Here is an 18007-nt window from a genome sequence, read left to right on the forward strand (position 1 = left end):
TTATTTATTTGTACCTCATACTGTTCCATAGTAAGGTTTATATTACTAAATGTATTTTTGCTGTGACTGTTTTAGTATCAACTATATGCTGCATTCTCTTCTAGAATAATAATTGTGTAGTGCTATATGAAACCTCTTACATTTTTATTGGCTATGAGAGAGTAGTTTATTCTCCGAAGTATGATAGACCTTAATATTGATTTTTTTTGTTTTGTTTTAGCTAGTGTTGCCTGTAAGAAATTAAAATCTTTACACTTGTCAGTGGCTATTATGGAAGAAGAAAAGAGCCTGTGTTCCGTTTAATGCATGAGTTAATTTATGCAATGTATACCATGTTCTATCTCTGATCTTTGTTATGTCTAGCCTGGTTGGCCCTTAGGTCTTTTCCTTTTCTCCTAAACTCTTCATTCTTATGGTACATTGAACTTGATGTCTTTCAAGATGTTTCATTGATGCCATGTTATTACATACAGTGTCTTTGGTCAAATGTGGCACCTCTTCTGGTAGTGATCGTTAATAATTTTTGGCTTTGTCTGTATTTCCTCAGTCTTCTATATTAGCTTGGTGGTTTGAAACCTTTTTATATCTTTGATCTTAGTTCATCAGTTAACCTTTGAAGTTCCTATTTACCTGTCTTGTCACCTTATGGTAAAAACATAAGCTTCAGGGTCAAGATGTCTTTAAAGCCTAGCTTTACATTTCATTAGCTTTCACTGGAGCAAGTTGTCAGCCTTTGTTTTCCTTATCTTGTAAAGTAGGAGTTATTAATTATTAAGGTTGTTAGAGTTAGACAAGCCTAAATAAAGGACCCTTGCATGATATCTGGCATATGTGTATTTAACTTTTAGTATATACTGCCCCCTTAACCCTGACCCATCTTGTGGATACCTTAAGTTGTCTCTTACCTCTCAGGAAACAGTAGCTTGATTAGGTGATAATCTAGTATAAGTGATGCCATTTTGTTTTTCTTTTTAGGGTTTTAAAAGAAAGTTAAAGGGCTGTGGTTTGGTTATGTCTCCTGAAAGGGCCTTGACCTTTAGACCAATTTCCTCAGATTTTTTAAGAGGATTATTATTATTTTTTAATAACTAGCTTTCATATTGTAACTTTTAACTTCTGCTATATTGCTTTTCCTTTTTTCACATTGCATAGTTTAGTTCTGGATCATCTACTAGACTTGACATCTGTCTTGCATCATATAGTTCTGTTCTTTTTATATTTTACCTTTGTTTTTTAAGGTACTAAAGATTGCGTTTGCTAGTGCATTATTAACTGGTAGAACTTACCCATTTGTAGGTGGATTCACTAGATTCTTCCCTTTGTATATGTGCAAAGTTCCTCATTTTTGAGTTTTATTTTCAGTTTAATACTTTTACTGTTTTCTGGTTGGATTGTGTAAGTTATCTTTAGGATTCTGAATAAATTAATGGAACAAATTAATAACACAATTATAACACTTTAAAGTCCTGGCTTTTTGTTAGTGACATTCTTTTTTAAATTTTTTAAGTCCACACCTAAGGATATGTTTATTGATTTAGAGAGAGAGGAAGGGGGCGGGGGAGAGAAACAGATCGGTTGTACCCTAACTAGGGATTGAAACTGCAACCTTTTTGGTGTACAGGATGATACTCCAACCAACTGAGCCACCTGGCTGGGGTTCATTAGTGACATTCTTATTGAATGACTTTCCAGAACACCCTTGGGTACATAAGAATTTTATTTTTAAAAGTCAAATGTAGACATTGGCATAGTTAAAGAAAACACCCATTTTATTGTAGGAAATTTGGAGGAAAGTTAATTTCATACTAGTAAATAACAGATTTGTTTACAGTATAATACAAATTAAGAGGTTTTTTTGTTTAGTTTTTTAATCTTCACCCGAGGATATTCTTTCCATTGCTTTTCAGAGAGAGTGGAAGGGAGAGGGGGAGGGGGAGAGAGACAGAGAGACAGAGAGGGAGTGAAACAGAGAAAGGAGGAGGGAGAGACACACTAGTGTTAGAGTGTCACCACTGGTGTGAGAGAGAGGCATTGATTGTTTGCCTCCTGCACATGCCCCGACCTGGGCCAGAATCGGACCTGGGACCCTTTAGTCTGCATGCTGACGCTCTAACCATTGAGTCAAAAGGCTAGGGCCAAAAAGAATGGCTTTGATCTAATCTTTGAAATTACTTTAAGTATGAGTAGCTGCAAATATTGTTAACCATGATTACCATAAAAATGACCTGAGTTATATTAAGGTTTTTGAAGCAGTAGATGAAATTAAATTTCATTAACTAATTTTAAACTTTTTTAGGTAAATGAATTGGTGGATGCCAGAGATGTCAGCCTTGGTGCTTGGTTTGAAGCACGTATACATAGTGTTACTAGAGCTTCTGATGAACATTCACGTGGCAAAACTCCACTGAAGAATGGCAGTTCTTGTAAAAGGACTAATGGAAATGTAAATCATAATTCCAAAGAGAACACAAATAAATTGGACAATGTACCCTCTACGTCTAATTCAGATTCTGTTGCTGCTGATGAAGACATTATTTATCATGTCCAGTATGATGAGTAAGTGCTCATGCTATTGAGGACTTCATGTTTTGTTTATAGAAGCAAAGCCTTCCATTTCAAGATTATTTTCAAATAATAGTCTTTTTGAAGAAATCATTTAGGGGTCTGTTCAGTCTAATACCGTTTGCTTGCTTGTTTGTTTCTTTTTGTTTAGTGGTTGTAATATAATAAGGGCTCCTTAACGCTCACTTATCTCTGGCTCCTAAGTTGTTTGTTATTTTCAGTAGCCTAATACCTGGCTTAATTTAGTATGTTTCTTCTTTTATAAGGTTTTTTGATACATATTTTAATATTTTAGAAAGTATATAACATTAGTATAATAGCTTTTAGAATGAGGTTGAGACTTTTTTTAAACAGCCTACTATTGAGATAATTCACATACAGTTTATCCATATAAAGGCTACAATTCATTGGCTTTAAGTGTATTCACAGGATTGTGCATTACCACAAACTAATTTTAGAACATTTTTATCTCCTCTACTTCCCCAAACCCCATACCCAGCAGTAACTTCCCAATCTTCGTCCCCCAACGAAATGTTTTTAAATGTTCATGTGAAGATAGTATTAAGAACTTACCTTGATGCTAACACTGCATTATTTTCTTTACCTATTTTCAAAATTCGATTATAAAAGTCACTATTGTGACAGATTTAGTATTTATTCAACACACTGAATGAACTTAAGTTCTCAAGTGATACCTTAATACGTATGCATAATATGCTACCAAATCCTTTTCAAGTATAAGAGTTCAAGATCCTAAAATGGTGATTTTTCCTGCCACTAAATGGTATACATAAAAGACTTTGGTGTTAACTCATATTTTCAGGATACGTGAAAAGGGGTCAAAAGTAGATCCCTTTTAATCTTCACCTTTCTTATACTTCTTAAATGGTTGTTGCTAACCTGAAAACATGGCTTATTTCAAATGAGCTATCATCCTGCTTTTTACCATAGTAGATAGTAATAGAACCAACAACCAGAATGAATATTAAGGTCTAAGATTGGCCAGGACTGACAATATTGGTAAATTGAAGCTGGAATAATTTGTATGTTCTTAGTAATCTGGGTACCTGAATGCCATAGCAGAGGCAAGAAACTGGGGGCGGGGGGGGGGCTTTAGCTATCTGTATATTGGCTGTCAACAAGTAGAGTTCTTGATTTGCTTTGAGTTTTACTTCTTGAACAACAGAAGAAATAACCAGGAAAACTACCTGGGCCCTGATTCTGGTCAATAAAGGAATTATTGTTTGGCAAAAAGTATTGTACAGAATGGCACAGCATAGAACTAGGATAAGAAGCTTTAAACACTAAATGAACTAAAGGTTATTAAATTTTTACAGTTTCAGGGACTCTTAGTTTTAGAGTAAGACAGTCCAAGGTTTAGGCCTGAGTTTGGTATAATATTAGCTCAAGTTACAGTACCTTAATGTTTATTTGGCTTTTTTTTTTTTTAATGAAAGAGAAATTGTCTTGATTGGAATGAATGTAAGTAAAAGTGTCTAAATCCAACATGCATGAGAAGACAAATTATCTGTCCTAAATAATTTTTCATGATGGCATTAAATATTTCAGCCCTGGCAACTTGAAGATATGATAGTTGAACTTTCTTTGAGAAATAAAAGATAACAGAAACTTATTGGTAGGTAAATGTCATTTACACCTTTAAAAAGAGAAAAGGACTATATAAAATTAAGTATAAGATAAATAAAATAGGTGAGCTACTAGATAAGAGTCCCAAATAACAAAAAGCTGATTTAAGCACCTAGAAAAAGAATCATGGTCACCCAGTATGGGTGTGATAAATCCTGTTAAAGTTTCATTCTTCATGGTTATTAGTTAGAAACTACTGTAAAGTACACGTTTATTTCAACAAATTATTAAGTTCTTTTCACAAAGGATGCATTGAAAAGAGCTTTTGGGGAGTGTATGGCGTAAGCAGTAGAAATAGAGATTTTTATTGAGTAGTAAGCTCCAAGTGAGTCAGTAGAATGTGGCTATCAAATAGTTTAATATTGTAAGGGTGTTTTATTAGAAGTAAGATATCTAGGACAAGCCAGTGATGCTCCTTTTGTGCGGGGCTGGCTATTCCCTACTTGGAATGTTGTTTTCCATCTCGTGCTGTAAGAATAATACCAACACGACATGGTGTATCTTCAGAGTAGAACCCAAATTGTAAAAATGTAAAACCATCATGAAGAGTAGCTGAAGGAACTAAGTATTTAGCTTGAAAAGATTTGGATCATGATAGCTTTCATATTTTAAAAGCTCTGTCTAGATGGAAGTTCTGTACAACATAGAAAGTAAGTTTCAGGATAACCTAAACATTCTACCAGTCAAATCTCTAAATACAGAGCATGGTCTGCCCTGAGAAGTGGCCAGCAGAGATGTTACATTGCAAAGAGAATTTGTAAAGTTAGAGGGATTGGATTAGATGACCTCTAAGTTTGGTAATATAACTTTTACTTCCAACACAATATTTCTCATAACTTTTTTGTACTTTAACTTACTAAATAGGCTATCATCCCATTCTATTTATGATACTGATTAAGTACTATTATTTCCCTCAGTGAGCTAACTTCATTTTTCTTCTACTTAGAGTAAATTGAAAGTAATCTTTGAAAGTAAAGTAAATTGAAAATTAATCTGCTTCATTAATCATCATATCTCCAAACCTCTAAGTGCAACAGTGCAATTTGAACAAGTTGTCATTTAGCCAAGGCAGGGAGGTATTGAATATGGGACCAGTGAATCTGCCTCAGGAATTCTTTTAGGATATGCAGTGTTTGTCAGTTTAAAATGGCACGGCTTAAAAGCTATTTCTATAGTGACCTACAGATTTAACATATTACCAGACCAGATGAATTGTCAGTCTTTGAAATGAACTTTATTCAAACAATTGCTGGCCCAGAACAGGATGATTAGTTACATACACTCTTGCATCTTCAATCCCTACTGTAGATAGAACAGAGTTAAAAACAAACACTTTTTAATCTCTGAGGAATGGTAGGTATTACAGATTTATGCTATTACTAAATAGGTTTCAAAAACAGCCCCCCAAAAAAGGCCAAAATCTAGTAGTGGACATTTTTTTCTTTTTTTAAAAAATATATCTTTATTGATTTCAGAGAAAGGAAGGGAGAGAGAGAGATAGAAACATCAATGATGAGCGAGTCATTGATCAGGTGCCTCCTGCACACCCCTGACTGGGGATCGAGCCCACAACCTGGGCATGTGCCCTCACCAGGCATCAAACCACGATCTCCTAGATCCTAGGTCGATGCTCAACTGCTGAGCCACGCCTGGCCGGGCTGAAATATAAATGAAATCATGTATTTCCTAATCTTCATTTTTCTTAGAATTATAGATACAAACATTGTAAGCTCATAAAAAGCAGGCTATGTTAATGAGTTTCACTGTTGGCAAGAGCCCCTTTTCTATAGATGCCTTGATGAACGTGGACTACTAAGTTATTGAGTGCTTCTTGTGAAGATTTTGTAGTTTGTCAATCATAAGGCCTAGATTAAACTTGTCAACTTATATTCACATCTTGATGCAAAAAGTATAAAGCAAGCGTGGAGTTAACCTCAAAGTGCCTGGGACAAAGTAAATATTTGTGGGGTTTTCTTCCGAAATTGCTATTCTATACCACTCATCTTTTGTCATCTTTGTCTTGGCAAGGGTGTGTGTTTTTAGAACTCATTCAACCTAGTAAGTACTTGGGGAGAAAGAGTTGATGGTAGGAATGTTATATTTAGATTTTAGAGATTTAGATTCCAAACGATTCTTAAATCCCCTTTAAGGTTTTTAAAAGCACCCCTTTAGCGTCATACACAGCTTAGCTGTGAGGAGAGCTATCTTTTTTCCTCCCAGAGTCATCATTACAAGGGGAGATTATGCTTGATTGAAACCTATTTTTAGTGATATTTTGGACAGAAACAAGGGAAAGCAGCTTGAGAAATGGCAAATGTCAAGGTAATACTGGCATTTATAAATCATGGAGTGGTTAAGTGGTTAATTAAAGAAAAAAAAGGAAGTGAACATCGAATTTTACCTTATTTCATGGTAAGTCTGTAACTGCATACTTCCATAGCTTTCTAAAAGTTGTGTTTATTCCTCTCTATAGTTAAGATACTTAAAGTTTAAAATTTTTGAGGACTCTGAGCAACTAAATTCACAAAGCTGGGACTGCAGTCTTTTAAGAGTAGAGACCTTGAAGCCATTGTGATGAAGAGAAGAAATAGAGTTGTGAAAAGACGATGATTTCCTTAGTGTTTCTGGTAGGTTAATATGTCTATGGCAGAGCTTACAGCAAGTAGATTATATTAAATCTTGTATGCCATATTCTGAGCTAACTTTACATGGATACTCATATAATCTTCAGCATAAATGTAATAATTACATTAGCTCCTAAATGAAGAGACCAGGCTTAATTAAGTTGCCAGAGATTACATCTATTAAATGATCTGACTCCAGAGCCTAAGAGTTAACCAATATGCAATATTACCACTGAGCCTAAACAGGGTACGGTACATGTGATTGGTAGTAGCCCTCACTTCTGTTGCCTTCAGGGGTTAACTTTTTTTTCCTTGTTAAATCCTCACCCTTTTTGCATTGATTTCTAGAGAGTGGAAGAGAGGGAGGAGGGGCTGGGAGGGAAAGAGAGAGAAACATCTACATGAGAGAGAGACATCGATTGGTTGCCTCCTGCACTTGCTCCCCCACTGGGACAGGGAACCTGCTGCAATTGAGGTATGTGCCCCTGACCAGGAATCGAACCCGAGACCTTTTAGTCCACAGGCCAACACATTAACCACTGAGCCATACCAGCCAGGTCAAGGTCAACCATTTTCTATGACCTCAAAAGACTTGCTTCAGACTTTGTCTAGGACTTATTTTTTATTTATTTTGTATTAAGTTTATTTGTGGTGACAGTGGTTAATATGAACATATAGGTTTCAGGTGTGGGTTTCTATGTTACAAGATCTGTATATTACTTTGTGTGCATACCACCCAAAGTCATAGCTTCTCCCTTCACCATATATTAAGACCAGGATTTAAAGCAGGCAGCACACATACAGCTTTTTCTGTTGAGTTAAACCCTAGCTATGTAAGCAACTGAGGCCACCCTATTGAATTTAATCATTACTCTTCATTTGGCTGCTTTATCAGCAGATAAAGGCTAAAATTCTTATCCTACTTTTGTACTAAGAAACATCTGTTCTCAGTGGGTTTAGATTCATTTTAATTAAATGGCAAGTATACATTAGTTGTCTAGGAAGCTTTAAAAACTACCAATGCCTAGGAACTACCCCCAAAACTTCTGATACGATTTATCTGAGGGACCTCCAGGCATTGATGTTTTCAAAAGTTCCCCTGTGCTTCTAATGTGCACCCATGGTTAAGAACCTTAGACCAGTGGTTTTCAAATATAATCCTTGGCCAGAAGCATCAGCATCCCTTGTCATAAATGCAAGTTCTTGAGCTCACTTCAGACGTAATGAATCAGTCTCTGGGGTGGCCCAGATGTCTCTTTAATAAGTCCTCCGGGTGATTGTGCTACAGACTCAAGTTTGAGAACCACTCACTGAGATTGCCTTTGGCCTGCTTTAGCAGGCACTTACTACTAAAGAGCAATATGGGGGGAAAGGGGTTGATAGTGACAGTTAAAATATAGTAAATAATATTTTATTAAAGGCCAAAGATGATATGTAATATCTGACAAATCTGAGTGTTCATCCTTATTTTAGTACATGTCTAGGTGGTTTATGGCTTGTTGTTTTTCCATTTTGTTTCCATATAGAGAAAATTAGAAGTAAGTCTTTTTCTAAAAGAAACTTTTTCATTCAAGCTAAATGATCTGTATGTGACTTTAAATGAGGGACCATTTTCCACTGTGCAGTCTTTATCTGTACTAACTTTGCACAGAAAGCAATGTCCATCATGTGTTTATGGGAAGTTTATTATGATGTGTTGGTATATTCTTGAGTGGGTGGAAATACTCTGTAATAGATGCATATTTGCTCTGAGATTAGTCCTGGTTTTCCTGTTAAACTAAGCTCTTAAATACCAGTCATTCTAGGACAAGCTTTCTGAATTTGACATATTGTTGAACAAGATCTGAAAAAGATCTTCACTGATACTTTCTTGCCTCTAGGGATTCGACATGTACCTTTAATCAGTCTTACAGTCCAGTTAAAAAGGTGAATTTGAGAATACAATTATTGTTAGTGATTTGCTTTCTTTAATTGCTTTATTAAATTTAGTGGTCTAATTTAGAGATCTTGACTTATAAATTTTAGCTGATTTCTATATAGATAGGTAGGCTAGAAAACACCTAGTAGTTTGACTAGGAAGTATATATTTAAAGAAGAAAAATGCTCGTGAAAGTTTTTATCATATCTTAAGAATGAGTAATTGTAGTTAAGCAAAGCTGACATCTTTAAGCACAAGTAAATGATTGCTAAAAGTTTTTATGATGATGTGAATGTTACTGTATGATCTTCTATGCTCCATAGTTTTCACATTAAAATAGAATTATCAGTTTACCTCAGAAACAAAGATTCTTTTGTTTTGACTTTCTAGTAAATTATTCCAAAGTACCCTTTGAAAAGTAGAGTAGCTTATTCCAATAATTGTTAAAATAACTATATACTAGGCACTGTACAAGTACCTTACCTGAATTACCTCATGTACTCCACATAAAAATTCAATGAAGTAGATCCTTTTTATGTGTAATATGAGAATAACATAAATTAGAGAAGTAACTTTCCCATGTCGGATAGGCAATAAGTGGTAGACCTGGATTCAGAAAAGCACATACTTGCATCCACTCTACCATAGTATCTAATTTTGAGAGAAGCATGCTTATAAAATATTATAAAATGTTTATATAGCACATAGGATTGTTTATGTAATTTAGAAATTTATTGTCAGTCTTTCCAGTTATGATGCGTTTGCAGAACAGATACCTTAAACTGGTTTCTTTACCTGCCATAAACACCTTTTTCCGTGGGGAGAATCCATAGCTTATTAACATTAAAAAGACTTTTTAAACCAAATAGGTTAAACTACTTTTAACTGTCATGGAATTGAAATCAAATGGAATTGTCAGATGTCATAGCATCACTTAGGAACTTGGAGGGTAACTTATGCTGGGCTATAACTAAAAGCTCATCTGACAAATATCTTAAGGTAATGTTGTCATTGCTCCCAACATTCTTTAAGATTTTTCAAGCTATTCTCAGCCTGTGGTGCATGCTTAAGTTAACAAAACTGATTTTCTCCAGTGTATTGATATAGCAAACTGTTTCTAAAAGAGTCCCAAAAATGTTTTGAACGATGTTAAAATAATGATTTCTAGGTTTTGGTTGGGGGGGAAGTAGGAGATTTTCCTGTAATCAAGATCAAGCCAAAGTGTCCTGTTGATCTTGAGTATGGGGACCTAGAAGGAAAGGTTTAGTTCCAGACCCTAGGTGCAGTGACCAGTCTGCCCCTATTGCTTCTTGGTTGTTACTTATTTAACAAAAATGGAGAACATTCCTCGTATGACTTGCAGTGTTCTGAATGGGTGATAATCAAAAGGAAGACAGAAGAAGTTAGGCCTGTGACCTTAACCATTGCTCTTCCATTGTGTTATAAGATCACTTAGTGCTTAGAAAAGTGACTTTACAGATGCCAGTTGGTTTTTATCTTTTCAAATATATACATTATCCCATTACATTAGACTTTCTCAAAAAGATCATCACTGCAGATTCACTCTGGTAAGGTGTTTAAAATGCAGATTGCTGAGGGACACCAAACTTCATCTTCACTCCCTGCATTGGGTGGGTCTGACAGGAACCTGCTTCTCAAACAGGTACCCCAGAGGCCTGTTAAGTACATGGAGCAGTGATTCTCTTAAGGCAGTATATTTCAGGCATTAGAATTAGAATTTGGTTTGAATTTTAGGTCTTCGGTTTATTGGTAATTTTTTTGTTTAGTTTGAACTCTTTCAACTTTCATTTTCTCATCTGTAAATATGTGACTAATAACCTTAAAAAGTGCCCAGTAATAATATAATCAGACTTTCTGGTTTTCACTGATTTATTAATAAAACCAGTTTATTTTGGTAAGTATTCTTAAATAATATGGATTTATATTTGGCTTAGGTATTTTTTAACCTAATTGTGTTGTTTCCATTATCATCAAAACAGTTATCCAGCATTGTTTAATGTGTTCTACAAATGAAATTTATTTCCATGTAATATGTAAAGTGCTACTGTAAGCAGTTTTAAGTAAGTTATTCTTAATTGTCTGTGAGTAAGCTTTACATTTAAGGTATGAAACTAAGTAATGTTATCTATTAGAATAAGAAATGCTTTCTTTTTGCATGTGGTATGACATTAAAGATTTGCTAAACTAGAACATGCCTCCAGATGAATGGTGTCCTTATTTTAGCATATTAGCACCAGGAACCCATGTTTTGATGGAAGATTTCAGTGGTACTAATTTGCTTAGTACAGTTTGAGTTCTCTTAAATTATTAGTTGCCTTAAAAGCCACCTAAGAAAATGTAGTTTTGCCATTTTATAATAATTTTAAATTTTTACAATTTTAATATTTATAATTTTTCAAAATACTACTTAATCAGTTGTCCTGAAAATTCCCCAGACTTGACTCAATGATTGTTTTGTTTGTCAATAATTTATCTTATACCCATGTTAGAATAATGGGGGTAATCCTGTGTTGGGGACTGCCTATACTATATTTTTTTAAAAAGACTTTCTCTTGACTAGTGCTCAGTAGCAGTTGAGTTGATTACAGGTTTTTCATTTTTAAGAATACCAAAAACAAACTTTAAAAGCCTTTTTGTTATTAGCTCTGTGTAGAAGTCTGTGTTCCCATAGATCTAGAACCGTCTGGATCAAGGCTTCTCAAGGAAGAATAGGAGACACAGCATAATCAATGGGATCTTTCTGAAATACAGTGGTCATAGTTTATTATATTTGATTAAGAGCTTTATGTATATAAAAGCAGACTTTTCTGTTCAACGAGTTGCGTGTTTCCAAATATTTAGTAGGCTTTGGTATACTGCAAACACACTAAAGTTTGAACGCCTCACCTGCTCCTTGATGAAAACTTGCTGATTTACAGTATAACTACTGTGATAGAATGCACACCCAGCTTTTAGAGTACCTACAGCTCTGAGAGTATAGGTAGAAGAGATGCTTCTGTATTCCTGAAGATTATGATACCAAAGATAAAGAAGCAGGAAATAATGGGTTACCTGAGGGTAAATTAATATGGCTTGAGTGTAGGAGGTATACAGTGAGTAGTAAATGAAACTCAAGGTGAATAAAGACTTCCAGTTAAACATGACAGATTAAGATGCATGTATGTTTCCACTCCTCCTTAAATCCTCATAGAATATAGTAGAAGAATAAATGCACAAATCCCCAAGGACAAATAATGGAATAGAAATAAAAGACACGGAAGAGAAAACAACAAAATTTTGGAAGGTAAGCTAATGGATAAATGACACCTAACTTAGCAGGTCAGAGAAAGCTGAAACCTAAGGGTGTGAAATCAACAAAGCAAGTAAATTGACATTGAAGAATCTTTGGGAGGCTCAGGACTTGGACTCACCAGGTCCCTTGGAGGTAGGCATATGGAATAAAACGGAACAAGAGGATTGGTTAATTTATATGAAAGAACATTTTAACCACTTTTCACCCCACTCAAGGTGAGAAACAAAAACAAAACAGGGAGACATGTATTCAGGAAATAGGATTCAACACCGGAAGTGTTGAAAGGAGTTCCCACCATGACAGGTGTGGAATAGGTCTAGTCCTACAGAGTAAGCTGTCCAGATTATGATAGGACAGAGGTCTATAAAAGATGTTTTGAAGCCCAAAAGATTAGTAGAGTACCCAAAATGTCTGAAAAACTGGCAGAATGGAAAAAAATTAATGATGGGTACACAGAAAACTAAGCAAGTTGGAACTGAAAAGAACAGTTAAGTGCTCAACAGAAAACAAAGCTGTGGAAGAAAGAACATGTAATTAAAGCATACTTCGTTATTTAGCTGGAATACTTTTTAGTCAACATAAAAAGTTTTTATTAAATACTGATTTTTACAATCAACTTAGTTTGTATAATGTTAAGAGCAAGAAAAAGTTTGTTACACAGTGTAAGAGCATTGGTCCAGAGCCATATGATAAGAATTTGAATCATGTCTCTTCTGTCTAAACTTATGTTACTTCTGTGCCTCATTTGTAAAATAGGAACAGAGTAGCACCTACCTCTATCCTAAGAATTGATAACATATGTGAACACTTGGAGCAGGGCCTTGTGTTAGCAATTAGGAGAAAGGAGAATGGAGGCAAGTGAACTGTACATAAAGGATGGGTAGAATAACCATTTAAAGTAAAAAGCAAAGAATAAGTGTTACTTAAAAATATAGAGGTAAATAAAAGAATTAGCTAAGAATTGAAAATGGTTGCATCTGGAGAACAGGAGTCAGGCTGGGGCAGGTGGCTATCTGTCTTTATTGTAAGCCTTGAGTCTTAACTGTGAATTTTATATACATATGGTGGAAAACTTCAAAAAGTAGAGTCTTTTGTTTGGATTTTAACTTGAACCACAAAGCATTTCATTTTTTATTGTAGAATTCTTAAAACTGATATAGAGGTTGAGAGAACAGTGTAATGAACCCGTCACCTAGCTTCAACCATTGTGAACTGGCCATCTATTCCAGCTCTTCCAAGCACCACTGGATTATTTTGAAGCAAGTCCCAAACCTTACATCATTTCAACCAGAAGTGGCCTTATGTATGGCTTTAGCATCTGTGGTGGGTGCTCTGCTCAGACCTCCAAGAAAGAACTTGCTGACCACCTGCAAGGAATGAATGTAGTTAGCTCATAACTTTTGGCTATAGTACTTTTGAGATCTGCCACAGTGTTTGATCGAGACTATTTTCTTGACATCCTCCAGCCAGTGACTAAGTATGGTAGCAGTTCTAGGGTCTGGCAGTTTCTACCCAATGTGGGCCTGTATGGTCAGTCTCTGGACCAAAGCTCACAATTGGGCTGCCCAAGACTGTCACACTTGTACCACACAAGTCATGCATTTCATGCCTGACCCTCTTTCTTTCAAAGTGACAGACCATCATCATGATAAAGGCTTGTTACTTAGTCCTATTCCTGATTTTCTTTTCTTTTTTTAAATATATCTTTATTGATTGCAGAGAGAGGAAGGGAGAGGGAGAGAGAGAGAGAAACATCAATGATGAGTCACTGATTGGCTGCCTCCTGCTTGCCCCCCACTGAGGATCAAGCCCGAAACCCGGGCATGTGCCCTGACTGGGAATCGAACCTCGGTCTCCTGGATCCTACCCAATGCCCAACCACTGGGCCATGCCCAGCCGGGCTCTTCCTAATTTTCATAGGTTCATCTTTATTTTGACATCTTAGAGCATCCAATTGACAAAATAGCTAAAGGCATTCTTTTAAAAGTAAGTAGAAAAGAGCTAAACATATTAGACCCAAACTGCTATTTTTTAAAAGGTCTGTTTGTGTGGTTGAACTTTGGCTGGTGTTTGGGAACTTGACTTTCAGGAGGATTTTCATCACTCCCTGATAAAAATGGTTCACTGTGCCTAAACTGAACAATATGGTTTATGCCGACACCTACTTCTGGGAGTCTGGAATTTTGGTATGTGCTGGGCAGTGAGTGCCTACATGATTTGTCCCTAATAAAAATCTTGGGTATTCTTTACTGTACATCCTTGGTACATAGTACTTCATATGGGTTATAACTTGTTGCTGGAGGAATTAAGCATGTTTGTGTGATTCCCCTAGGAGAGGAGTCTTTGTGTTTGCTCCTGGTTTCCTCTGGACTTGATCCCGTGTGCTTTTTCCCTTTGCTGACTTGCTTTGTATCCCATCTCTGTAGTAGTAAATCGTAGCCCTGGGAACAACTATATGCTGTCCTGTGAGAATGAGTCCTGTGAGTTCGCCTAGCAAATCACTGAACCTGAGGATGGACTTGGGGACCCTAACACATTAAAAAAAAATCTCACATGAAATTTATGATTCCTTAATATCAAGTAACCAGTCATTGTTCAGACTTCTTTAATTATATTTTTAAAAAATATACTTAGTTGTTCAAATAAGGATCAAAAACAAGATCTACCCATTGCATTTAGTTGATAGGTTCTCAACCTGTAGACACCCCCCCTTTTTCTTGCTATTTATTTGTATAAGAAAAGTGACGTATTCAGTTTTCCCATCGCCTTGACTTTGCTGATTACATTTCTTTAATGGTATTTAACATGTTCTTCTGTTGGTGTGAGTTTCTTGAAAGCTTTTATTTCTAGAGGTTTGATTGGATTTAAATGATATTATTTGGTAAGACTAGTTGAGAAATGGTATTTACTTATATGTCATTGGAGATACATAATACCTGTTTTTCTTTTGTGGTAAGATTTTAAGTGGTGTCAGCCTGATTCATCCATTGTAAAATTTGCTACCAACTTTTAATGGTTTTAGCAGCCATTAATCTTTACCTAGATCCGCTGTTTCATTAAGTTTTGCAAAAATGGTACTACCTCATTCTATCTTTCATTTTTTAGCTGTTATTCTTTCATAAAGAACTTACCTCAACCAGTTGGTTCATACATGAAAGGTAGGGTAAATTACTGATTCTTGAACTTTTTCATTGTTCAGAATAAGTAAGTTTCCTAGCACTCCCTAAAGGTTGGCCAGTGAGATTTTTTACTTCTAAGTATCATGAACTAATGGATTTTAACACTTGTTTTCATCTAACTCAGTGGGTTTTTTTTAGTGCCCAAATTGTCCCGTCGTTGGTTTGTGAGAGCTTCTTCATGTTGAACCTGACATAATAGGTTTTTTTAAAAATGTTTTTATTGATCTTAGAGGGTGGGGGGAGAGAGAGAGAACATCAATGCGAGAGAGAAACATCACTTGGTTGCCTCCTGCATGCACCCGGACCAGAGACCCAACCCTCAGCCCGGGCATGTGCCCTCACCAGGAATCGAACTAGCAACCCTTTGGTGCATGGGACAACTCCCACCAACTGAGCCACACTGGCCAGGGCATGAACCTGATGTAATAGTTTTTTGAGGGCTTCTTTGCATTCTGATAGAAGATTGTGTCCCAAACTATTTCTCTGTTTCCTGCCCATGCTTGGATTCAGCCATTTCTTCTTTCTTTTTAGTTAGAGAGTGGTATTTAGAGCACATAGTCTGGGCTGCTCATTAATACTTGTTCAATCATGTTTTTAGGTCTTCTCTTAGGGCCCAGCTAGGAAATACTTAAGTATGCCATAGGTTTATAATGATATTTCCAATTAATTTGGAGTTAAAGGGTTATAATTTAATCTCTTTAATCCTATATTTTTTCCTTGCCTTGAAAAGTCAAGGTTCCTAATAACACCATTGATCCTACTCATATGGTAGTTTTAGATGAGCAGTACTAATGTTGCAACAATATGATTACTGAAAAGTTGGGAGTGTTTTTGTTTCTTTACTTTATGTCCTTGGGAAATAACGCCATCAGGGATGTACAGTTTATTTAGTGTATTTTCAGGTCACTTATAATAGTTCCTCTCTGTGTAGTTAAGCCATTGTGTACTTTTGTTTCATTTTGCTTTTTACTTTTTTATTGAATTTATGGGGGTGACAGTTAATAATGTTATATATAGGTTTCAGGTGTACAGTTCTATGATACATCATCTGTATGTTGTATGGAATGTATACCACCACAAGTCAAGTCTTCTTCCATCACCAGTTACTCCCCCCCCCCGCTACCTCTATACTGTCGTCTTCCTCTCCCCATCCCCCCTTTCCCTCTGGTAATCACCATACTGTCATCTGTGTCTGAGTTTTTCTTGTTTTTTTTTTTTTGCTTAATCCCTTCACCTTTTTCACCCCGTCTCACAACCTCCTTCGTCTCTGACAGCTGTCAGTCTGTTCTCTATGAGTCTGTTTCTATTTTGTTTGTTAGTTTATTTGTTCTTTAGATTCCACATATGAGTGAAGTTATATGGTACTTGTCTTTCTCTGACTGGCCTATTCTTTTTTAGGACCGACTAGTATTCCATTGTGTAAGTGTATCACGGCTTTTTTATCCACTCATGTACTGATGTACACTTGGGCTTGTTTCATTTTGCTTTTGATTTTTAGGGATACCTCATTTTGTTAATTGTTTTTATAATTCTGTGAAACATTACATGGTTCTGTAGGTAAATCTCCATTCTACAGGTAAATCTCTAAAACAAAATACATTAGGAGAGATAGTGTGTCTATCCTGGTTCCTCCTACCCAATTTCTTACCTCTTTTTATAGTCACTATATTTATTAGTTTAGTCTATCCTTCTGTTTCAAAATATAAGTGTGTATAATTATTTATACATATATTCACATGTATTTGTATTTCCACTCAAACACATTAGGGAAAAAGCACACTATAAACACTGTTTGCATCTTGCTTTTTTTTGAGTTAATATATCTCTCCATATATATCACTCCGTATCATATATATTCTTTTTTATTGGAGCATTATATATATCCATTATATAATTGTCCCATGTTACTTTAAGTGGTTTCTTATTGTGGACATTAGATTGTTTCTAGTCCTGTTACAAACAGTGCAGTTATAAATAGCCTTGTTTATATGTCTTTTCATAAGGATTTTTGTTGTATTTGGAATGGATTCCTAGAAGTAGAATTCCTGGATTAAGAGGTAAATATATAGACAATTTTGCTGGCTATGGCCAAATTCTCCTCTACAATGGGACAGTACCACTTTGTATTCCCATCAGTAATGTATGAGAATACCTGTTTTCCCATATCCTCGAACATATTGTTAATCAGACTTCACAAAATATTTTAAGTAGATCTGTATTTTAGAATCTTTGGCAAAAGTATGATATGGACTATAAGGTGTAATCCTAATGACAGATATGTTGGGCCTTAGTAGAATCAGAGAAATGCAGGTCTTCACTAAGGAGGTACAGTTACATTAAAGAAGTGTTAAAGCAATAGCATAAGGAGGACCTAGGAACAGGATGGAGAAATTATGAGGAAGTGGCAATAAATCCTAAATTTCTGGGAGAATGAAAGATTTTTCTCTAGAGAATACTGAGCATCAGCAGGTTATGGGATATGGGAATTCTTTCTTGGATAACTTGAATTTTCATTGCTTCTGAGACATCTGGGTTAGAACTGTAATTGGATATGTGAACCTGAAGAGGAAAATTTGGGGTAGACAGGAGCTTTCAAGTCATAACTCTATGTAGTGCTAAGATATGTGTAGATGAAGATGCCCAGGAAAAGAAGAAAAGTAGTATTTCAGCACTTGGATGTTCTTTTCAATTTTTTAAAAAACTATGTTTTTATTGATTTCAGAGAGGAGGGAGAAGGAGGGAGAGAGAGAAGCATCAATGATGA

At 35.6% G+C, this 18007-nt stretch overlaps 1 protein-coding gene across 1 annotated transcript in view; it reads left to right on the forward strand.

Annotated features, from left to right (window-relative positions):
- Positions 1-18007, forward strand: part of UHRF2 (ubiquitin like with PHD and ring finger domains 2) — a 78106-nt gene that overhangs the window by 12183 nt on the left and 47916 nt on the right. Inside the window, exon 3 of the mRNA XM_081151270.1 lies at positions 2297-2556. Within this exon, the coding sequence (XP_081007396.1) occupies positions 2297-2556 (260 nt within the window). The remainder of the gene's footprint in view (positions 1-2296; positions 2557-18007) is intronic.

This window comes from Miniopterus schreibersii (assembly GCF_964146895.1).
Source record: "Miniopterus schreibersii genome assembly, chromosome: 11".
Taxonomy (NCBI): Eukaryota; Metazoa; Chordata; class Mammalia; order Chiroptera; family Miniopteridae; genus Miniopterus; species Miniopterus schreibersii.